Raw genomic sequence first — 24,429 nt, 5'->3', positions numbered from 1 at the left:
CAATAGGCATTGGGCCACCCACCTCTTCAGATTCAGAGAGACAAAGCAGGTGCGCATTACTGCATACTCCCTCTTCTTCACACTCTAGAATGCTGCTTGGCTGGCCACCTCTTTCCAAGCCAAGAGATTCTGAGAACAGAAGTAAAGATTGAGATGGCTCCTGTCCAGGGCTCTCAGACTGCCTGGGCAATTTGGCAGGTGGTGAAGAGACAGATGGTTGCTCTTCAGTGCTCTGGCCCTGGGAGGATGCGGAAGTCATTGAAGTGGATGCGTTAGCTGCCATCCATCCGACAACGGCTTCAATTTGTTCATCACGCAGCAGTGGGGTACGGCAAGGTCCTACAAAGCTGCGCATGAAGGACTGTTGCCTGGTAAAAGTGGGGGATGCCGGGTCACTGGTGGCCGCAGCAGACACCGAATCCCCACGTCCTCTTCCTGCTGAATCCCCCCGTCCTCTCCCTGCTGAAACTCCATGGCCATGACCACGTGCCTTACTCCCTGCCTTCTTTTTGGTAGACTGATAAAGATAGGCAGAAAAGTAAAAAAGGGGTGGCTTAGTGTTCTTATTCCTGAACACCTGCTAACCAGTATAAGAAACACTAACTTTGCTAAGAGTGTGTGTACTACACTTTAATATGATCTAATGTGGCCTACACAACTCTAAAGTGGAGTGTTTGGTGTACTTTATTTCCTTTTTTGGGGGGGGAAAAGAAAAGGATGTGACCAAAGTTTGAAAGCTATAGTATCACAAACTTTTTGGAGCGATTACAATGCAGGAAGCTAACCTACAATGCAATTGATGAGGCTCCAAAAAATAGGGTGATACTAGTCTGGCTGGCCCTGAAGGGCACAAGCCAGCAAAAAGGCTCCTCTATCTAATCCTATATAGTGTTTGCAACCAACCAATGACAATGGATGCGGTTTGAAGCACACTAATATAGGAGTAAAAATCTGGACAAATTAGCTGCAAAAAAAGGACTATGCATGAGGCAGTGACGCACGCTGAGCGGACTACAACCAGCGGTGGCTGTAGAACACACTGCAACGTGAGCTGCACTCACACACAGAGAGACCTATCAGACAGCCAAAAACAGTGCAGAGAAATGGGCTATAGCACTGAAAGGCTGCTGAAAGGCTCCGCTGTCCACTCCTTTAGTGTTTGCAACCAACGTATATGGATACGTATGGAAGCACACTATACAGGAGGAAAAAAAAGCAGCAATAAAAGAAAAATGTGTATGAGGCAGAGACACACGCTGGGTGGCCTACAAGCAGACGTGCCTGTAGGACACACTACACAGCGTGGGTCTGCACTCACACAGCCCTTGCAGACAGCTATTAAAACAGCGCTGCTGGGCTACAAAAATGCTACAGTGGTGGATTATGTAGCCTGGGTAGAGCAATAGATATGTTTGATGATCGCTATTTCTAACTGTCCCTCACAATCTTCAACAGCAGCCTGTCCCTAACTGAATTCACAGCAGAGTGAACCCGAAATGGCGGCTGCTGCGGTTTTTATAGTGCATCATGACATCATTTCAGCAGCCAATCACAGCCATGCCAGTAGTTGACATGCCTACATGCCTAACAGGATGTGCCCACACTTCTTATGATCCCCATTGGCTGAATCAAATCGTGCGGGCTCCTAGCATTATGGGAACTTCCGATTCCGGTATTCGATATGAAAAAAGTATCGGAACTAAGTATCGGATTTCCGATACAGCGAATATCGGCCGATACCCGATACTTGCGGTATCGGAATGCTCAACACTAATCACAACACATTGTATGGTTTATTTTCCCCTGTTACCCTTGTAAACATGGTCATTTGGGGCTAAATAAACATTTTTGTGGGCAAAATTAAAATGTTCATTTTTTCCTTCCACATTGCTTTTATTCCTTTGAAGTACCTAAAGGGTCAATAAAGTTCTTGAATGTGGTTTTGAGCACTTATATGGGTGCAGTTTTTAAAATGGTGTCAATTTGGGTATTTTTCATCATCTAGACCCGTCAAAGTCACTTCAAACGTGATGTGACCCCTAAAAAAAACTATTTTGTAAATTTTGGTGGAAAAAGTAAAAATTGCATATACATTTTTAACCCATATGACTTAATAACAAAAATGATGTTTCAAAAAATGATGCCTTGCTGTATATAAAGTAGACATGTGGGCAATGTATTTTTATGCTATTTTGTACAGCATAATTAACTAATTTAAAGATATAAAAATTGCAAATTGCTACATTTTCTAATATTTTCACAAATGAACGCAAAAAAATTGACTTAAATTTATCACTAACAAAAAGTACAATGTGTCACGAAAAAACAGATTCATAATTATTGGGACCTGTTTAAAGGGGTTGTCTGGGCTTTTCACATAATCTCAGTGCATATCTGGGCTGCAGAATGCTGACAATAAGTAATTTACCTTCCGTGGCCAGTTTGCAGGGTTTGCTAGATATCATCTCTTGCTTGTAAGAAAAATGTCCAGGGGGGGTGTTCTGGCATTGAAATGAGAACTGGTCGTTTCCGCCTCAATAGTTTCACTTTCCATAGATCACTGTTCAGTGTGTGTCTGGGGGGGAGCAGCAGGGTGGTCCTGCTCTCCGCACTGAGGCTGCTAGAGGGGGAGGATTTGTTACTGTATAAGGAGGGCTTGTTCATGTGGTCGGGGAGGGCCTGTTGCTATGGAGGGTGGGGTTGTTGCTATAGAGGGCATGTTTTTAGTAGAGTAGGAGGAAACGACCAGTTCTCATTTCAATGCCAGAACACACCCCCCTGGACGTTTTTCTTACAAGCAAGAGATCATTTCTTGGAAACCATGCAAACTGGCCACAGAAGGTAAATTACTTATTGTCAGCATTCTGCAGCCCAGATATGCACTGAGATTATGTGAAAAGCCCGGACAACCCCTTTAAGTGTTCTAGAGTTATTACCACATGAATTGACACTGGTGAGATTTGTAAAATACTTACAGAAAATCACCTCATGATTTCCACACTAGATATATTATTTAAAAATAATAAAATAAAATTATACAGTATAAACCATCTTGAAAGCCCATAGTAATCTCCACTTGTGTAATTATTTCTCCCTATGCAAATTTGCTAAAGAAAACACTTATACTGTATCTCTGGTAAAAAGACAAAATCCAGTTTAACCTGATCATTATTTGTCGTCTTTTGATGTCTAACCCCAAACCCCAATATAACATGTCAAAGATTTAATGACAATAATTAATAAGTTCCGAGGTGTAAACATGGAGATCCCTAATAAAAGCTTATTATATCTCCCTAGAATACTGTTAGAAGGGTAACAAATGGGCACTAGGGTGATACCCAACAATTCAAGCCATTCACGGTAGGGTTCTGCTGACCTTTGGGAGTTGTGACAGGCACACTTCCTATACTAGTCTGGAAATACCAGCTACTGTGGCTGATCCATGTGTTGAAGAGTATTCTTGTTAGCAGCGGATTAATCAGCGTAACATCCAGAGTCAGCAACACAGAATGTAGATTTATTCATATCCAGGTTGAACAGCTTACAGCATGAAATGTGATCAGTCTGGTATCTGCTGTGGCTTGCAGCATGGGAGCATTACAACAGCAAGAAGGGAAGAGAAGGAGGGGGCTTCCTGTCTGGTTTTTTTTGTCACTGAACTTTGTTAACAATCTCACAATATGCACAATATATAAAACAGTACAGTAGTAGTTGTTGCAATACATAAAGATCAATATGCATTATTCCAAGACCCCCACTCAACAACTACTTATCCTCAGTCCCAGTGTGGTCCTAAATTCTTGGAACCTGGCTCGTGGCAATGGCTTTGTCATAATGTCAGCTGCCAACTTATCAGTTTCACAATAGACAAACTGAATTATGCCACGATCTATCAAATCACGTAAATGATGATGTCTGACGTCAATGTGCTTGGTTCTAGCACTGATCTTTTCACTGCATGCAAGTTTAATGCATCCTTGGTTGTCCTCATAAATCACCATCGGCTGAGTTGACGGTGTGCCAAGATCATCCATCAATTGTCTTAGCCAAATGTCCTCCTGGCTTGCATAGGCTGCGGACACATACTCCGCTTCTGTAGATGACAAGGCAACAGACACTTGTTTCCTACTAGACCAGGAGATTAAACTTTCTCCAACTTTAAACAAGTATCCGCTTGTGGATTTACGATCATGCGAATCACCTGCCCAATCTGCATCTACATAGCCGGTGAGTTCTACATCTCCCGTTGCAGACAGCTTTAAATTTACATCTTGCGCTTCTTTTAAATATCGGAGAAGTCTCTTAACAGCATTCCAGTCTCTTTGGCGTGGTTTTTCCACATATCTGCAAAGGATTCCAACTGTTGTTGTGATATCCGGTCAACAGGTCATCTTCTCCTTCAAGCTTCAGGTCAATCAAATCAATCAAATCAAATTTATTATCGCCAAGTACATATTACATATATACAAGGAATTCTTTGTGGCAAAGAGGCAACATAATATATAACAACAGATACAACAAGTAACATCTAACAAGACATACAGTATATAGTCTACACATGACGATTTAATTGTTGAACAGAGAGTGGATAGAAGCTGTTCATATGGCGGTTGGTGCTGCATTTGGGGACTCTGAAGTGACGTCATTAAGGGAGTAGTTGGAATGAGGAGTGTCCCGGGTGAGAGGGATCTGATGAAATTTTCAATGCGTGGGATCGAATACTCTTATCATAAAGATCCTGGATTTTAGGCAGGGGGGAACCTATAATTCTCTCTGCTGTTCTGAAAGTCCTTTGTAAGCGGAGTTTGTCATGCGCAGTGGCTCCCCCATACCAGACTATCAGAGAGGAACAAATCACAGATCTGATGACAGCATTAAAGAATAAGATCAGCAGATTCTTAGACAAACCATATCTATTCAGCTGACGCAGGAAGAACATCCTCTGTTGTGCTTTTCTTATAACAGCATCCACGTTTTTACCACATTTAAGATCATGAGAGATGATAACACCAAGGAATTTGGTCTCTGTGACCCTAAGAACCACTTCGTCATGGATGTAGATTGGAAGTATCTCATGTTGATCTTTCCTAAAATCCACAACCATCTCAGCAGTTTTTTTAGTGTTGAGTACAAGATTATTGGCTTTACACCAGTCACATATTTTTTCCACCTCAGTAGGTAGGATGGTCCCATTGGGGTTGATATACCTTTGGCTTCTGACATTCCAAACTGATTCAGAATCGAATTAATTTTTGCACTTTGGTTTAGAAGAAAACTTCCATCTTCCTCTCTCTGGATTTGGATTCCTAGATAATATGTCACATTTCCAAGGTCTTTCGTTTCAAAATGCTGGTTCAGAAATTTCAGCCATTTTTCCAATTTCTGCGTCTTCCTGATGAACTACAATCACATCGTCCACATATAAGAGAATATACATCCACTTTCCATCTGTATATTTTGTGTATAAGCATGGATCCGCTTGACCTCTTTTAAAACTTTCTTCCAACAAGACCTTATTCATCTTGGTATTCCAAGCTCTTGCTGATTGCTTAAGACCATAAAGGGATTTTTGTAGTTTGCAAACAAGATTCTCTTCACCCCCTTTTACATAACCTTCAGGTTGAGTCATGTATAAGTCCTCCTCAATGTCACCATTTAAAAAGGCAGTTTTTATATCCAAATGTTTGACATTCATCTTTTGTACAGCAGCTACAGCTAACAAAGCTCTGAACGTGGTCTGTTTAGCAACTGGAGCAAACGTAGCATCGTAATCTTCGCCATACTTTTGAGAATATCCTTTTGCCACCAACCTTGCTTTAAATCTGTGGACTTTACCTTCAGAGTAATATTTGGTTTTGAAGACCCACTTGCACTTGATTGCCTTTTTGCCCTGTGGCAGCTTGGTGAGTTTCCAAGTTTGAAGTTGATGAAGCGATTTAATTTCCTCATTAGCAGCATTGATCCACTTTGTTCTTTCATGGACAGGTAGTTCTTGCATTTCATCCCATGACTGCGGCTCTGATTCAGGTAGTGTCTTGACTATGTAGGATAGACGTTTAGCTGGTACGCCTCTGTTTGATCTTGAAGATCTCCAGATTTCAGATTCACCTGATTTTTCTGTTGTTCCTTCAGTGGTTGAAGAATCCAGCCAGACCTCTACATCCTCCTTGTTATTGTCTTGTAATTGTGACTTCAGCTGGACTACAGGCGTGATGTCACAAAACTTGGAGGACACAAAGTTCTCATCAATCACTACATCTCTACTTAATGTGACCTTGTTTGTTTCTGGGTGTAGAATCCTATAACCTTTCTGGGTTTCACTGTAGCCTACCAGGATCCCTTCCTTAGCGTGAGATTCCCACTTAGTTCGCCTTTCTTTGGGAACATGAACAAGCGCTTTACTTCCGAATATTCTTATATGATGTAGTTTTGGCTTTCTGCTGTTCCATTGCTCAAACGGAGTTTTCTCTGTAGCTTTACCTGGTAGTCTGTTCTGAAGATAGCAAGCTGTCATGATTGCTTCACCCCAATATGCTGTGGGCAGCTTTGCATCAAACAACATACTTCTTCCACTTTCACAGAGTGTTCGGTTCCTTCTTTCCGCGACACCATTTTGCTCAGGATTGTACGGTACAGTGGTCTGAAATAGGATTCCATTTTTCTTCAAAATGCTCTGTGTCTCATTAGTTGTGTGTTCAGTCCCATTATCTGCACGTAGAATCTTTGGCATTCTCCCAAATTTATTATATACCTCAGCTAGATATACTTCAAGTTTCTCTGGAACTTCTTTCTTGCTGTGAAGCAGATGGACAACTATATATCTTGAATGATCATCAATAAATGTGAGAAAATATCTCTTCTTCCCAGGAGTCTGAGTGCTCATTGGACCACAGAAATCTGTATGTATTAAATCTAGTGTCTGTTCTTGTAGTACTTCTCTTAGGAAAAGCTTTTCTAGACATTTTCCCTTTGATGCAGCTAGTATATTTCATTATCTGGTTACATAGATCAATTGTAATGTCCTCAGCTAATTGTTTTTGAACTAACTTCCTTATTGCTTCTGGGTCTCTGTGTGCTAGGCGCCTATGCCATACATGAATGCAGTTATTGTGCCTTTCTTCCTGAGCAGTGTATTTGCATTTAAGCTGGTATGGTTCATTTGTGATTTTTCCTTCTGCTAGTGTGTGGCCCTCTTTTGAGATGATGCAGCTATCATGCTTAAATGTAACTTCATTTCCTTGTTTTGTGAGTTTCTTCACAGATAGTAAATTACTCTCAAGACTAGGCACATAGAGCACATCTTTTACTGGGATCTTCTTGCTTTGTGTTGGTGAGATTTGACAATCAATATAACCATCTCCTATACCTTGTGAAGTCATCTACTGTCCATTAGCCATAATCACTTTCTCTGACTTACTTTGGTTAAGTTTAGAAAATAAGTCTCTGTTATTAGTCATGTGACTAGTTGCTCCAGAGTCTATACACCATGCATGCTTTGATGTATTTACACTGACAGTAAATGCAGTTTCAGTATTCACAGAATCATTTTCTGCAGACATAGCACTTATAACCCTTTGAAGACTGCTTTGCTTTTTCAGCTGATTCATTCTAGCTTTCCAGACTCTGCAGTCGGCTTTCAAATGTCCTGATTTCTTGCAAACAAAACATTCACGTGTTTCTTTTAGGTGCTTTCTGTTATCATTTAGATTTTGTGTTTGCAAAGCAGATTCTGCATCGCATGTCCTGCTGTTTACACCTTCCGCTTTCCGCTTATATTCATCTATGAGCTTCCCTCTGACATACTCCAATGTAAGCTCATCATCTGGGCGCGCATCTAGTGCGGTTACACGTGTCATAGTTTTCTTGAAGGCCACTAAGCAGTAATGCAGCTACATGAAAGTCCTTCAAATCTTCCCCAATGCCTCTCAGGCGTTCTACAATCTCTAGAATGCTTGTTATGGAGTCCTGCATATCCTGGCCATTCTGTAGTTTAGACTGGTACAATTTTCTCATGAGATAAAGTTTATTGCTTAAAACCTTTTGCAGCTGCTCCCACATTTCTCTTGCAGTTTCACTTTTACACACATGCACAATCTGATCATCATCTATACTGAGTGATATGGTACTTTGTGCTTTCTGACCCATCTCTATCCACTCCTGTGATACTGGGTCAGGTTTAGGCTCCTGTGTGTATTTCCATGTACCTTCTCTTAGCAGCATTTTCACTTTGAATTTCCAGGATTGATAATTCTGGTTAGTGAGACTTGGTACTGTAAACTTCATGGAGTTGCTGCTGCCGGTGGCCATCTTTGCTGTCTTCATTCTTTTCTTTTCTCTGTGCTCTGGGGATCTGGGACTCTAAGACTCCGGGCCCATAACCTGTTAGCAGCGGATTAATCAGCGTAACATCCAGAGTCAGCAACACAGAACGTAGATTTATTCATATCCAGGTTGAACAGCTTACAGCATGAAATGTGATCAGTCTGGTATCTGCTGTGGCTTGCAGCATGGCAGCATTACAACAACAAGAAAGGAAGAGAAGGAGGGGGCTTCCTGTCTGTTTTTTTTTGTCACTGAACTTTGTTAACAATCTCACAATATGCACAATATATAAAACAGTACAGTAGTAGTTGTTGCAATACATACAAATTAATATGCATTATTCCAACAATTCTCAGCAGAACATTGACGTGGATAAATTAAAATAATGGATAGAAGCTGCATTCCAGACCTAAATAAATCTCCAAACTTAGTTCTCGTAAAAAGGATGAAGCCGTTTATTTGTCAACCCAACTGCAGTCTTTCTGAAGATGTAACCACAATAAAGCAAAAAAGGAACAGGACGGGGTTTAAAAATGTTTTAAAATGGCAACAGATATGCAAACTGGGTGCTCATGGTGTTGTTAAAGTAAGAAAGTTTGTTGATGAAAAAAAATTGGGAAAAATGAAAATATTTCTGTAAAAATATTTTATGGGATACAAGTACATTTTATAGATGCACAATTTTTCTCAGCTTCCCCTCAATAGGCTTGAATAAGGGATTTTTTTGCTTTTGCCTGTAAACCTGAGATTTTTATTGACATTGTTTGGAGTACATACAACATTTTGACCAGTTTTTCCTGTTTTAGTGTTCATTGTATGAGATACATATTTTTTACATTTTATTAGATTGGGCAATATTGCACACATCAATACTATGTTTTTTTTCATGGTGCGTATGGTTTTGTTGAAGTCCTATCCTTCAAAGCTGTCACAATGGAGCTTCTGAGAGTAACAGTCAGGAGTGAATTTAGGGCAGTGCAGCAGATCATTTGCATTTTGCACCTATTGGAGGTGCGTATGCCCTGGGTTGTGATTTGGCATGGGGCATCTGCCATCTGAGATGAGAAGTTGTGGTGTAATAGGAGGTTGCAATGACCTGGACAATCGTGAGAAGTAACAAATCAGGTCTGAAAAATGTCTAGTTGGTAATTTACCAGGCTGCATGCCTAAAAATGGCTTTCTTAATGTCTTTATTTCTCAGACTGTATATAATGGGATTCATAAAGGGAGTAAACACGGTATATAGCAGTGAGAGGATCTTACTCAAAGTGAGTGTTCGGCCTTTTGTTGGGAAAACATAAACACCAAACATTGTCCAGTAGAATATGGAGACCACAATGAGGTGGGAGCTACAGGTGGAGAAGACTTTCTGTCTACTAACACTAGATTTAATCTTTAAGACTGCTGTCATAATATAAGTGTAAGACAATACAATGATAATAGTTGGAATTATTACAATTGGAATGACCATAACATCAATTTCCAAGTGAACAATGAAGGTATCAGAGCAGGAAAGATCTAATAGGGGAACAATATCACAGAATAAATGGTCAATGATATTTGGACCACAAAAGTTTAGTTTTGTCATTTTTATAATGTAAATCAAAACAATAGAAAATCCAAATATCCAACAGGTAATTGATAATGTGACACAATGTGCTATAGTCATGATGGTGGAGTAACGGAGAGGATTACAGATGGCCACATATCGGTCATAAGACATCACAGCGAGAAGGAAACATTCAAACACTTCTGGGGCACATACAAAATACAACTGAGTAAAGCAATCAGTGAAAGAAATGGATCCGTGATTATTGAGTAGAATTTGGAGCAAATTGGGGACAATATTTGTAATCACCAGGATGTCACTGATGGACAGTTGTGAGATGAAGAAGTACATTGGAGTGTGGAGGTTCTTGCTGGTGGACACCAGGGTGATGATCAGGAGGTTCCCACATATTGTCCCAAAGTAAACCACCAGGAGAAGACAGAATAGTGAAATTCTTAAACTTTGTCTGATTTGAAATCCTAAAAGGAAAAACTCAGCGACCACTGTCAGATTGTTCTAAAAATGGAGGAAATTTTGGATATACTGTAGTAAAGTGAAAACAGAAACATATAATATCTTGATAGTGACAAGATTTTTGCTCTGGATATTTACAAAATTTCAGGTAATGCAATCCGTCCTAATCGCTAAAACAAAGGAACATAAGACCTCAGATGAAGGTGGCACTGTTTAGGCACTGAAGCCAAGCTCCATACACTGTCTCCTGAGGCCACCTTTAAAGATGGAATACAGCAGAACTCAGCAAAGCACTGCAATACCTTCATTATATCAGCAAAGCGTTTCATGGTAACAAGAATTCCATCAATTAACACTGTTTCTATATCTTGTAAACATTTTTTTGCATAGAAAGCACCACTTTTAGTTTTTCAGCGCTGTAGTGACACTTTAAACATAAGCCCCTTGCCTTTTGTCAAATACTCACTCTCCAGTGTCTTCACCATTTTTAGTCACCGCTCTGGTCCCGCAACCCCATCTTGGATGTAAGTCAGAAGCTGCATCACAGGCTCTCAGTGCAAGCCTATGAAAGCCTGAACGAGGCTGTCTTAGATTTGTATTTTTATGTGACCTTCACGCAGTTCCATGAAACACTGGAGAAGCTAGGAGGTCAATTTTTGCTGGAGACTGACAGTAGCAACAGTGGGAAGTGATGAAGTCAGCTGCAGGTGAGTATGAGACATTGGGCAGGTGAATCCCATTTAAAGCAACACTCCAATGGTGCAATTACAAAAAAATGCTGGAGTGGTGCTTTGAAGGAAAAAAAAATGTAAATATTATTTACCTTGGAGCTCTTTTATATATTGCTTAGAAATACTGAAAAGCATCTAAAGTAAAGTAATATTGATGAACATTTGTATAGTAAACTAATTAATTAGTTTACATTTTCTTATGTGAGTTTTCGGCAATTTGATTTGTGCAAATGCAGTAAAATTCTGGTGAGTGCGCTGCTGTTGACTGGATATATACAGAACAGGAATGGTCTAAAAAAAAAATCGTATCAAGTCCTACTCACCAAACCCTGACAGTTGTCTGCTAACTTCCTCAGGCCCCAGCTCCACCCAAGTGCCCTTGATCTCTTCTCCGATGCTTTTGGCACTAGCTAGGTCTAGGCAAGTGTTCTGATATTATGACTTAAGAGACATCATGACATACAATACATCAGCCCTCATTACCGCAGTGGACAGAGGTGCTGGAAAATACTGAAGACGAGTCCAGCACTGGAGCAATGGAACCGAAATCCAGAACTAGCAGGGAGACGTGATAGTAAGTACATGTGAGGAGCAAGGTGAGTATGGCTTTTTTTAACCTTTTCCACCCATCAATTTAATATACTTTGGTGTTGGAAGACTTCCAAATGCAGCTGGGGCATACTTGAATAGCGTTAAATCAATCTGATGCAAACTGAATTTCCTGGCTGAATTTTTTTAGAATTTGCCAAATTTTAATTTTGGCAGATTCACTCACCTGTATAAAATAGTCCAAAGCAATCAAGTTTTAATCTATCTTTAATTGTCAACAATCAGAATTTCTTTCGACAGTCACATTTCAAATTAAACAATAAAACTACTTTTTCCTGTTTTTTTTTTTTTTCCAATAAATCAATAATTTGGAAAAGAATTTTAAACAAACGGCACTAGGTATTATCACAGAGATGCCATACTTACAGGAGCGGATTCTTTATTATTCATTATTACTCTGTATCAGATGGACATATTCTTTTTCTACAAATTTCAATTCTTGTGTGAAGACTTTTCCCCAGAGTCAGGAGACATCATCACGGCTGTGCTTAGGTACATGGTCACTAGACACATGACTATGAGCCTTAATGGCTGTAAGTCTGGATATTTATATATGAAGTAGAAGGCCCGGTACCTGGTAACACAAATCATGGGAGACTTTTCCATTGTCCCACAAGTCACCTTCATTTCAGGCAATTAAATGTGTTAGAAATAAAGCTGTCTTTAATAGCTTGCCCTATTGTATTCACTTCTAAAAAATTATTTAAAGTGAAGCAGTATTTACAAGATTTAAAGGTATATTCCTATTATTATAACTAAATATTTTAGATCTATGATGGAAAAAATAAGTTTTTTTCTTCAGCCCCAAGCCAGTTTTCACCTTCACGACCAGGCCAAATTTTACAGTTCTGACCAGTGTCACGTTATAAGGTAAATCCTCTGGAACCATTCAATGGATACCACTGATTATCGGACTGCTTTCTGTCATGACTATTGCTGAGCATTCCGATACCGCAAGTATCGGGTATCGGCCGATATTCACTGTATCGGAATTCCGATACTGAGTTCCGATACTTTTAGCATATCGAATACTGGAATCGGAAGTTCCCATAATGCTATGAGCCAGTTTGATTTGATTCAGCCAATGGGAATCCTCAGAAGTGTGGGCACATCCTGTTAGGCATGTAGGCATGTTAACTAATGGCATGGCTGTGATTGGCTGCTGAAATGATGTCATGATGCACTATAAAAGCCACCGCCGCCACCATTTCTGGTCACTCTGCTGTGAATTCAGTTAGGGACAGGCTGCTGTTCAAGACTGTGAGGGACAGTTAGAAATAGCAATTTTCACAATCATAGTGTGCTTTACCCAGGCTACATAATCCACCACTGTAGCTTTCTTTTGCCTTGCAGCAGCGTTCACAGCTGTCTGCAAGGTCTGTGTGAGTGCAGCTCACGCTGAGTAGTGTATCCTGCAGCCACATCTGGTTGTAGGACACTCAGCATGTCTCTGCCTCATACATATTTTTATTTTTTTGCTGCTCATTTTTCATTCTCCTATTAGTGTGCACTGTGCATCCATCCGTATCCATATACGTTGGTTGCAAACACTATAGGAGTAGACAGCGGAGCCTCTCTGCAGCCTTTCAGTGCTAGTGCCCAGTTTGCTGCACTGTTCACGTCTGAGAGGTCTCTGTGTGTGAGTGCAGCTCACGCTGAGTAGTGTGTCCTTCAGCTATGTCTGGTTGTAGGCCGCTCAGCGTGCGTCACTGCCTCACACATATTTTTCTTTTATTGCAGCTCATTTTTTATTCTCCTATTAGTGTGCATCCATCCATATCCATCTACATTGGTTGGTTGCAAACACTATATAGGAGTAGATAGAGGAGCCTTTTTTCTGGCTTGTGCCCTTCAGCTGCAGCCAGATTAGTATTATCCTATTTTTTGGAGCCTCATCTTTTGCATTGTAGTTTACCTTCCTGCATTGTAATAGCTCCAAAAAGTTAGTGATACTATCGCATTCAAATCTGTGGTCACATCCTTTTAGCTTTTTTTTAAAAGCAAAAAACAAAATAAAGTTCACCAAACACTCCATTTGACAGTTGTGTAGGCCACATTAGCTCCTATTAAAGTGTAGTCCACACACACACTTCATAAAATTAGTGTTTCTTATACCTGTTACCAGCTGTTCAGGAATAAGCACACTAAGCCCCCCCTTTGTACTTTTCTACCTATCTTTATCAGTCTACCAAGATGAAGAAGGCAGGGAGTAAGGCACGTGGGCGTGGAGTTTCAGCAGGGAGAGGACGTGGGGATTCTGCAGGGAGAGGACGTAGGGATTCTGCAGGGAGAGGACGCGGGGATTCTGTGCCTGCTGCGGGCACCAGTGAGTCAGCATCCCCCAGTTTTAGCAGGCAACAGTCCTTTATGCGCAGCTTTGTAGGACCTCACCGTACCCACTGCTGCGGGAGGAACAAATTGAAGCCATTGTCGGATGGATGGCAGCTAACGCATCGACTTCAATGACTTCCACGTCCTCTCAGGGCCAGAGCAACCATCTGTCTCTTCACCACCTGCCAAAGTGCTCAGGCAGTCAGAGAGCCCTGGACAGGAGCAATCGCAGTCTCTACTTCTGTTCTCTGAATCTGTTGGCTTGGAAAGAGGGGGACAGCCAAGCAGCATTCAAGAATGTGAAGAAGAGGGAGTATGCAGTGATACGCAACTTCTTTGTCCCTCTGAATCTGAAGAGGCGGGTGGGCCAGTGCCTGTGGTCAGCACACCTCAGTACGCATCAGATGATGACGAAACTCAGGTGCCACTTTCTGGTGCGTACGGTGCTGGCGAGACAAACCAGGAGAAGCAGGTGTTTGAAGAGGGGAGTGTAGATGATGGGGTCCTTGACCCATCATGGCATGAGGAACAGGAAGGTGGTGGGAGCAGCTCTGAGGAAGAGATTCCCCGAACGGCCAAAACAGGAGGGAGAGAGAGGGGGCAGACTTGGTTGCCTGTAGCCTCCTCTTCAGCACCCGTTAGGAGCATTCCTCTTTCAAAAGCCAAAACGGGCGCTCCCAAGACTTGCAGTGCATGGTCCTTTTTTGACACAGTTGCAGATGACATTTGCTTTGTCAAATGCAAGCTGTGTTATCAGAAAGTCAAAAGAGGTAAAAATGTCAGCAACCTCAGTACCACAAATATGTGGAAACATGTGCGGACCAAGCACGAGGTGGAGTTACACAGACACACTGAAGACGTAGGCCAACCTACAGCACCACCTACCACCTCTTCAGCTCGTGTTGGGGCCTCTTCCTTCAGCTCACACACAGCTGGTTCGGCTTCCTCACAGGAACGCCAAGGAAGAACCTCTGGCACTGTTGTCCGGAGACCCAGTGACATTCCACCCACAGCACCACGTTCCCAGTCATCCTCACACTCCCAGGCCACTCTACAGCAATCGTTAGCACAGGCATGGGATAAAAGGAGGCCATACTCGGCAAACCATTCCCCGAGCACAGGCTCTGAATGCTTGCATTGCCAAACTACTGGCCCTTGAAATGCTCTCATTCAGGCTGGTGGAGACTGACACCTTCCGGAACTTCATGGCATTGGCAGTCCCACAATACACCGTGCCCAGCCGCTTTTATTTCAGCAGGCAAGCCGTCCCTGCCCTGCAAAAACATGTGGAGGAAAAAATAAAACATTCGCTACTAAACACCATCAGTAGCAAGGTCCAACTAACCACCGATGCGTGGACCAGTAAATATGGACAGGGACGACACCTTTCCCTCACTGCCCATTGGGTCAATGTTGTGGAGCCAGGTACAGATCTGGAGAGTGGAGCTGTACGTGTTCTGCCAACTCCACGGATTGCAGGAATCCAGTCTCTACACATTGACTCCTCCTCCTACTCAAGTTCCTCAGAAACAGCGCTGCAGGAGCCTGTTACGACCGATATGAGCACAGCCGTGACCAAACGTCAACAGGCCGTACTCAAATTAATTTCTTTAGGGAATCAAAGCCACACAGCGCAGGAGCTCTGGAATGCCATCAAGCAGGAGAGCGACGTGTGGTTTGTGCCAGCGAATCTCCAGCCGGGCTTGGTAGTGTGTGACAATGGCCGAAATCTGGTAGCAGCTCTGGGCCTTGGCAACCTCACTCACATCCCATGTCTGGCACATGTGCTGAACTTGGATGTGCAGAGCTTTATGAGGGACTAGTAGAGGGAATGTGGACAGAGCAGGAGACCTTGCCGGACACACATCAGGGGATCAACTGACGTGACTGAGCCCCAGTAACACAGGAACAAGTGTGGATTGTGCAGACGCCACTTCAGAGCAGCAATTGGCAGGGTTGGAGGCCAGGGGAAATACTAGAGACAGTGGAGCCAGAGGCCATAGTGGAGCACGGTTACAATCAGTAGTAGTCTACAACCTATATCAAACTTGCTGCAAGCTGGCCTCCGCCTGCTGCATGATTGATCCTGAGCTTCAACACAGCCAGTTGTCGCTCGGAAGTGCTGTCCGCACAGAGAAAAACACTAGCTTCTGGGTTAGTGGGGTTCAGTAACGTCTGCTGTTCCCCTGCTGTGTGGACGACAAAGTCTCCTGCTGCCTCCACATTCAAAAACCATCAGGCCTCAGCCTGCTCCATTCTTGATCCTGGGCTCCAACAACGCCAGTTGGTGTTCAGAAGTGCCGCCTTCACAGAGAAAAACACACTAGCTCCTGTGTTAGTGGGGTTCAGTAACGTCAGCTGTTCCCCTGCTGTGTGGACGACAAAGTCTCCTGCTGCCTCCACATTCAAAAACCATCAGGCATCAGCCTGCTCCATGCTTGATCCTGGGCTCCAACAACGCCAGTTGGTATTCAGAAGTGCAGTCTTCACAGAGAAAAACACACTAGCTCCTGTGTTAGTGGGGTTCAGTAACGTCAGCTGTTCCCCTGCTGTGTGGATGACAAAGTCTCCTGCTGCCTCCACATTCAAAAACCATCAGGCCTCTGTTTTCTCCATGCTTGATCCTGGGCTCCAACAACGCCAGTTGGTGATCAGAAGTGCCATCTTCACAGAGAAAAACACTAGCTCCTGTGTTAGTGGGGTTCAGTAATGCCAGCTGTTCCCCTGCTGTGTAGACGGCAAAGTCTCCTGCTCCATCCACATGCCAACACCATCAGGCCTGAGCCTGCTCCATGCCTCATCCTGGGCTCCAACAAGGCCAGTTGGTGTTCAGAAGTGCCATCTTTGCAGAGAAACACACACTAGCTCCTGTGTTAGTGGGGTTCAGTAATGCCAGCTGTTCCCCTGCTGTGTAGACGGCAAAGTCTAGTGCTGCCTCCACATGCCAACAACATCAGGCCTCAGCCTGCTCCATGCCTCATCCTGGGCTCCAACAATGCCAATTGGTGTTCAGAAGTGCTGTCTTCGCAGAGAAAAACCCACTCGCTACTGTGTCTGTGGGGTTCAGTAATGCCAGCTGTTCCCCTGCTGTCTAGATGGCAAAGTCTCCTGCTCCATCCACATGCCAACACCATCAGGCCTCAGCCTGCTCCATGCCTCATCCTGGGCTCCAACAACGCCAGTTGGTGTTCAGAAGTGCCGTCTTCGCAGAGAAAAACACACTCGCTACTGTGTCTGTGGGGTTCAGTAATGCCAGCTGTTCCCCTGCTGTCTAGACAGCAAAGTCTCCTGCTCCATCCACATGCAAACTACTACAGATTTGTAAATGTGCTCCACTTAGGCCTCTGGCTCCACTGTCTCTAGTTTTTCCCCTGGCCTCCAACCCCGCCAGTTCCTGCTCTGAAGTGGCATCTGCACAATCCACACTTGTTCCTGAGTTACTGTGGCTCAGTCACGTCAGTTGATTTCCTGATGTGTGTCTGGCAAGGTCTCCTGCTCTGTCCACATTCCCATTAATAGTAGTGTGAATGAGGACTGAGCAGGAGACCTTGCCAGACACACATCAGGGGATCAACTGACTTGACTGAGCCACAGTTACACAGGAACAAGTGTGGATTGTGCAGACGCCACTTCAGAGCAGGAACTGGCGGGGTTGGAGGCCAGGGGAAATACTAGAGACAGTGGAGCCGGAGGCCATAGTGGAGCACGGTTACAATCAGTTGTAGTCTATAACCTCTATAAAACCAGCTGCAAGTTGGCCTCCGCCTGCTGCATGCTTCATCCTGGGCTACAACACAGCCAGTTGTAACCTGGAAGTGCCGTCCGCACAGATTGAAACACTCGCTCCGGTGTCTGTGGGGTTCAGTAACGCCAGCTGTTCCCCTGCTGTGTGGATGGCAAAGTCTCATGCTGCTTCCAAACTCACACTACATCGTATTTTCTCCTCGCTCCAAGTAGGCCTCATCCTGCTTGGAGCCTTGATCCTGGGCTACAACACAGCCAGTTGCAGCCTGGAAGTGCAATCTGCACAGATTGAAACACTCGCTCCGGTGTCTGTGGGGTTCAGGAACGCCAGCTGTTCCCCTGCTGTGTGGATGGCAAAGTCTCCTGCTGCCTACACAGTCACACTACTACTGATTTTTAACCGTGCTCAATTTAGGCCTCTGGCTCTACTGTCTCTAGTATTTCCCCTGGCCTCCAACCCCGCCAGTCGCTGCTCTGAAGTGGTGTCTGTACAATCCACTCTTGTTCCTGTGTTACTGTGGCTCAGGCACGTCAGTTGATCCACTGATGTGTGTCCGGCAATATCTCCCGCTCTGTCCCCATTCCCATTACTAGTAGTGGGAATGTGGACAGAGCAGGAAACCTTGCCGGACACACATCAGTGGATCAACTGACGTAAATGAGCCCCAGTCACACAGGAACAAGTGTGGATTCTGCACACGCCACTTCAGAGCAGCGACTGGCGGGGTTGGAGGCCAGGGGAAATACTAGAGACAGTAGAGCCAGAGGCCTAAGTGGAGCCCGGTTAAAATCAGTAGTTGTGTACAACCAATATAAAACTCGCTCCAAGTAGGCCTCAGCCTGCTGCATGATTGACCCCTGGGCTCCAACATCGCCAGTTGCAGCTCAGAAGTGTCTTTGGCACGGGTACTCCCTCCTGCCCAGCCTGGTTCCAGCCCGCCTGCTGTTTCCGGGTAGTGTCAACGTTGTCCTGTCGTGTTGCGTTGTCCTGTCGTGTTGCGGTCGGGTTAGCCGAGTCTATGGTGCCTGCAGTTTTGGTGCTTCCTATGTGGGCTGCGGGTTCTGGTAATAAAGGCAGGTTCCGTAGTGCCAATAGTACAAGCACCCCCTGTTGGTCTGTGGGTTTCGGAAACTGCATGTTGCTCGCGGCCTTGCTACTTTGTTGATCATGGGTACCTTCTGCTACCCATCCGGGTTCCAGCACCGTCAGCTGGTTCTCGGCAGAGCCTTTTGCCTAGGTGTCTCCTTCTCGGTATCTGAGTTCCAGCAACGTCTGCTGGTCCTTGGTAGTGCTTTTTAACACAGGTACCTCCTGCTTAGAAACTGTGTTCCATCACCGTCAGCTGGTCCACGGTTGTGCCATTGGCTCTTGTTCCTTCTGCTGCCACCCTGGGTTCCAGCACCGTCAGCTGGTTCTCGTTAGTGCCATAGAGTATTGTAGCTTCTGCTATCTATCCGGGTTCCAGCACCGTCAGCTGGTTCTCGGCAGAGCCTTTGGCCTAGGTGCCTCCTTCTCGGTATCCGAGTTCCAGCAACGTCTGCTGGTCCTTGGTAGTCCTTTTTAGCACAGGTACCTCCTGCTTAGAAACCGTGTTCCAGCACCGTCAGCTGGTCCATGGTTGTGCCATTGGCTCTTGTTCCTTCTGCTGCCACTCTGGGTTCCAGCACCGTCAGCTGGTTCTCGGTAGTGCCATAGAGTATTGTAGCATCTGCTACCCTTCCGGGTTCCAGCACGGTCAGCTGGTTCTCGGCAGTGTCTTTGGCATGGGTACTCCCTCCTGCCCAGCCTGGTTCCAGCCTGCCTGCTGTTTCCGGGTAGTGTCAACGTCACTTTGCCACCGATACGTTGTCCTGTCGTGTTGCGGTCGGGTTAGCCGAGTCTATGGTGCCTGCAGTTTTGGTGCTTCCTATGTGGGCTGTGGGTTCTGGTAATAAAGGCTGGTTCCATAGTGCCAATAGGACAAGCACCCCCTGTAGGACTGTGGGTTTCGGTAACTGCGGCCGGCTCACGGCCTTGCAACTTTGTTTTTTTCATGGGTACCTTCCGCTACCCATCCGGGTTCCAGCACCGTCAGCTGGTTCTCGGCAGTGCCTTTGGCCTAGGTGCCTCCTTCTCGGTATCCGAGATCCAGCAACACCTGCTGGTCCTTGGTAGTGCTTTTTAGCACAGGTACCTCCTGCTTAGAAGCCGTGTTCCAGCACCGTCAGCTGGTCCACGGTTGTGCCATTGGCTCTTGTTCCTTCTGCTGCCACTCTGGGTTCCAGTACCGTCAGCTGGTTCTCGGTAGTGCCATAGATTATTGTAGCTTCTGCTACCCATCCGGGTTCCAGCACCGTCAGCTGGTTCTCGGCAGAGCTTTTGGCCTATCGTGGAGTGCTGACCAAGTGAGCCATGGCATATAGACAAGCCACTACTTGGTGCTGCAGCCGGTCTCTGACTCATCCTCCTACCTACGCCTCAGCCTGGGCGCTGACAGGCAAGGCTACACAACACATGCATACGAAGGGTAGGGGTTTCTTAATGAGTCATTCACCAGAGACATTCATACATGCATACAACTCTCACTCCACATGAACTATACTAGCTCACGGCCATGCGAACCTCCCCGAGGACCACGCTTTATGTGGAGAGTGGAATTGCAACTAGGGAACCCCTAAGAGGACCTGATTGATACCCTAAGGCATGACAAGGAGGGATATCGTCTCCTGATGAGACAGAGACACCGAGAGTATCAACGGGGCGGTCTGGTGGGTAATTTGAGAGGATAGAGTCGCACCGTCCACAACCCTGACGGGGACTGGCTTGGCCATCAAAACCAGGGGTATTGCGTGCCATTGGGCGAAGACTGAAGACATGAAATTGCCTTCCGCTCCATATTCCATGCAAACCTCCACCGCCAGAGTGGAGGAACCAGCCTCAAACATTCCTTTAAAGGTCAGCTTGGAGGAAAACGCAGCTGATTCTAGTGAGCCCCCTCCTATGACCACTAGAGGTGAGCATTTTCCCGATCGCTGTGGGCACCGGTTGGCAAAGTGACCAGACTGTAAGCAGGACAGACCACAGGTACTGGAGCGGACCGGAGCCTGGATAATGCACGAGAAAACCCCATGGCCTCCTGAGGCTCAGACGCCCGATCGGAAGATACCACACATTTAGGAAAACTAGGTGTCAGCCTAAACCTCTGCCTACACTGGGACCACTCTAACCTTCGTTCAGTAAAGTAAAGGTCAATACGGGTGGAGACAATGATGAGCTCCTCCAGTATGGCGGGAACCTCCCTGGTGGCTAGGGCGCCCTTCACATGGTCAGCAAAACCTCTCCAGAACTCCGGTATGAGGACCTTATCTGGCCACTCTAACTCAGAAGCCAGCGTCCTGAACCGATGGTGAAGTGGCTGACCGAGGACGAGCCCTGCAATAATGCCAGCAGCCGGAGCACGATGTCATGGGTGATTTGCAGTCCTAAGAAGATCTGCTTCAGAGTGGCCAAGAACAGAGTGGCACTCTGCACCACAAGATCACCACGCTCCCACAGCGGTGTGGCCCACTCCAAAGCCCTGCCCGACAAGAGGGAAATGATAAATCCCACCTTAGTCCGCTCGGAGGGGAATCATGCAGCCAACAACTCTAGCTGTATAGAGCACTGGCTCACGAAACCCAGACATGACGCACTATTGCCCGAGAACTTATCAGGCAGCGGGAGGTGGGACAAAGTCGGGACAGGGATGGCATTGGACACACGGCAGGCAGCCTCAGTGGCTGCCTGGAGCACGCCGCTATTCACCTAATATAGATTGGGCAACTGGGAGCATACTGGGATGGAGTAGGTCATGTGAGGGACAGTGTCTTAGGATTCAAGTTCAATTTGGGTCATCTGAGAACACATCAGATCTAACCTCTCTTCCTAGGCACTACTGGCAATATGCAGATATGTTCTCAAAGAAGGCCTCAGAGACTCTTCCTCCCCATTGCCCCTATGATTGTCCTATAGATCTCATTCCAGGGGCAGAGCTTCCTCAGGGCCGTGTCTTCCCGTTATAACTCCCGGAGACTGAGGCTATTATTATTATTATTATTATTATTATTAGTATGTATTTATATAGCACTGTTAATTCCATGGTGCTGTACATTAGATTGGGTTACATCAAAATACAAATATCACTTACAGTAAACAAAACTAACAATGACAGACTGATACAGAGGGAAGAGGACCCTGCTTTTGTGGGCATACATTCTACAGAATTATGGAGAACGAGACAGTAGGTCAGGGGTTGCAGTAGTTCCGAAGGTGTTGAGGTAGCTGTGTGGTCATTGCAGGTTGTAAGCTTTTTTGAAAAGATGGGTTTTCAGTTTCCGTTTGAAAGATCCAAATGTGGTGGATAACCAAACTTGATGGGGCACAGAATTCCAGATGGTAGGGGATATTTGGGAGAAGTCAAGAGGCGATTGGGTGAGAAGTGAATAAGCATGGAGGAGAGAAGAAGGTCTTGGGAGAACCGGAGATTACGTGAGAGATATTAAGAGATTAGTTCAGAAATATGTGGAAGAGAAAGGTTATGGATGGCTTTGTAGGTCAGTGTTAGTAGTTTAAACTGGATACGCTGGGAAATTGGGAACCAGTGAAGGGATTTGCAAAGAGTGGAAGTAGGAGTGTGGCCAGGAGAGAGATTAATTAGTCGGGCAGCAGAGTTAAGGACAGATTGGAGGGGTGTGAGAGTGTTAGAAGGTAGGCCACAGAGGAGGATGTTGCAGTAATCGAGGAGGGAGATGATTAGGCCATGCACAAGCATTTTGGTAACATAGTAACATAGTTTTGAAGGCTGAAGGAAGACCTTGTGTCCATCTAGTTCAGCCTATTTTTAGTGCAGCTGTTCTGCATTGTTGATCCTGGGGAAGGCAAAAAACCCACAGAGTAGAAGCCAATTTTCTCCATAGGGAAAAAAATTCCTTCCGCTAAGCTGGTCAACCATCTACCTATAATATTCTGTTATTCGTAACCTTCTATACTGTTACTCACAAGAAAAGCCTCCATTCCTTTCTTAAAATCACTCAGGGAGTTGGCCATCACCACTTCCTCAGGAAGAGAATTCCAGAGCCTCACTGCTCTTACCATGAAGAACCCTCTTCAATGCTGGTGCAGAAATTGTCTTTCCTCCAAACGAAGAGAATGCCCCCTTGTTCTTTTCACAGTCCTTGGTACAAACAGTTCTTTGGAGAGATCTCTGTATTGCCTTCTGATATACTTGTAAATATATATCAAGTCTTCCCTAAGTCTTCTCTTTTCTAGAGTAAATAGACCTAATTTTGATAACCTTTCTGGGTATTGTTGTGAACCAACTCCATTTATCATTTTAGTAGCCCGCCTTTGAACCCTTTCAAGTTCAGTAATGTCTTTCTTGAGCACCGGCGTCCAAAATTGCATACAATACTCCAAGTGTGGTCCGACGAGTGATTTGTACAGAGGGAGAATTATGTTTTTATCTCGTGTCCCCAGACCTCTTCTAATGCATCCCATGACCCTATTTGCTTTGGTGGCAGCTGCCTGACACTGGGCACTCCAATTGAGCTTCTTATTGACTAAGATGCCTAAGTCTTTTTCCATGTCTGATTTCCCCAGCAGTTTCCCATTTAGTAAGTAATTGTAGCATCTGTTTCTCCTTCCCATGTGCATAACCTTACACTTATCTGTGTTAAACCTCATTTGCCATTTTTCAGCCCAATTCTCCAATTTACTCAAATCTGTCTGTAGTTGCAAACTGTCCTCCTTAATGTTAACTACCTTACATAGTTTTGTATCATCTGCAAATACTGATATTTTACTGTGTAAGCCATCCACTAGATCATTAATAAAGATATTACATAGTAGGGGGCCCAATACAGACCCCTGTGGTCCCCCACTAGTAACCCTGGCCCAATCTGAGGATGCCCCATTAATAACCACTCTTTGTTTTCTATCACTAAGCCAGCTACCTACCCATCTACACACATTTTCCCCTAGCCCAAGCTTTCTCATCTTACTTACCAATCTTTTATGTGGGACAGTGTCAAATGCTTTAGAGAAGTCGAGATAAATGACATCCAATGATTCTCCTGGGTCCATTTGAGAGCTTACATCCTCATAGAAGCTGATCAGGTTAGTCTGACAGGAGCGATCCTTCATAAATCCATGTTGATATGGAGTTAAACATTTATTAACATTGAGATATTCCATAATGGTATCCCTTAGAAACCCTTCAAAAATTGTACCCACAACAGATGTTAAGCTTACCGGCCTATAGTTTCCAGGTTCCCTTTTACACCCCTTTTTGAATATTGGTACCACATTTGCTTGCCGCCAATCAAAAGGAACAGACCCTGTTTCTATAGAGTCTTTAAATATAAGGAATAGAGGCCTGTCTATCACATTACTTAACTCCCTTAATACCCGAGGGTGAATGCCATCAGGGCCTGGTGATTTGTCAGTTTTAATCTTACTGAGGCGGTCCTGCACTTCTTCCTGGGTTAGGCAGGTAATACTTAATGGGGAGTTTACATTATCACTCTGCATTTCCTCTGGCAAATCCTTTTCCTATGTGAACACTGTTGAGAAAAAAGTATTTAAAACATTTGCTTTTCCCACATCGCTCTCTATGATTTCACCCTCATTGTTCTTTAAAGGGCCGACACCAT

General features: G+C 44.6%; 1 protein-coding gene across 1 annotated transcript in view; it reads right to left on the bottom strand.

The window, feature by feature from the left end:
• Positions 1-9,472: 9,472 nt before the first annotated feature.
• Positions 9,473-24,429, bottom strand: part of LOC141050134 (olfactory receptor 1500-like) — a 35,754-nt gene continuing 20,797 nt past the window's right edge. Inside the window, exon 2 of the mRNA XM_073546966.1 lies at positions 9,473-10,387. Within this exon, the coding sequence (XP_073403067.1) occupies positions 9,473-10,387 (915 nt within the window). The remainder of the gene's footprint in view (positions 10,388-24,429) is intronic.

Source organism: Dendrobates tinctorius, unplaced genomic scaffold (genome assembly GCF_039654945.1).
Source record: "Dendrobates tinctorius isolate UK_male_01 unplaced genomic scaffold, ASM3965494v1 ptg000151l, whole genome shotgun sequence".
NCBI lineage: Eukaryota > Metazoa > Chordata > Amphibia > Anura > Dendrobatidae > Dendrobates > Dendrobates tinctorius.
The sequence above is the reverse complement of the archived record's forward strand: the minus strand, read 5'-3'. Positions and strand labels throughout refer to the sequence as shown.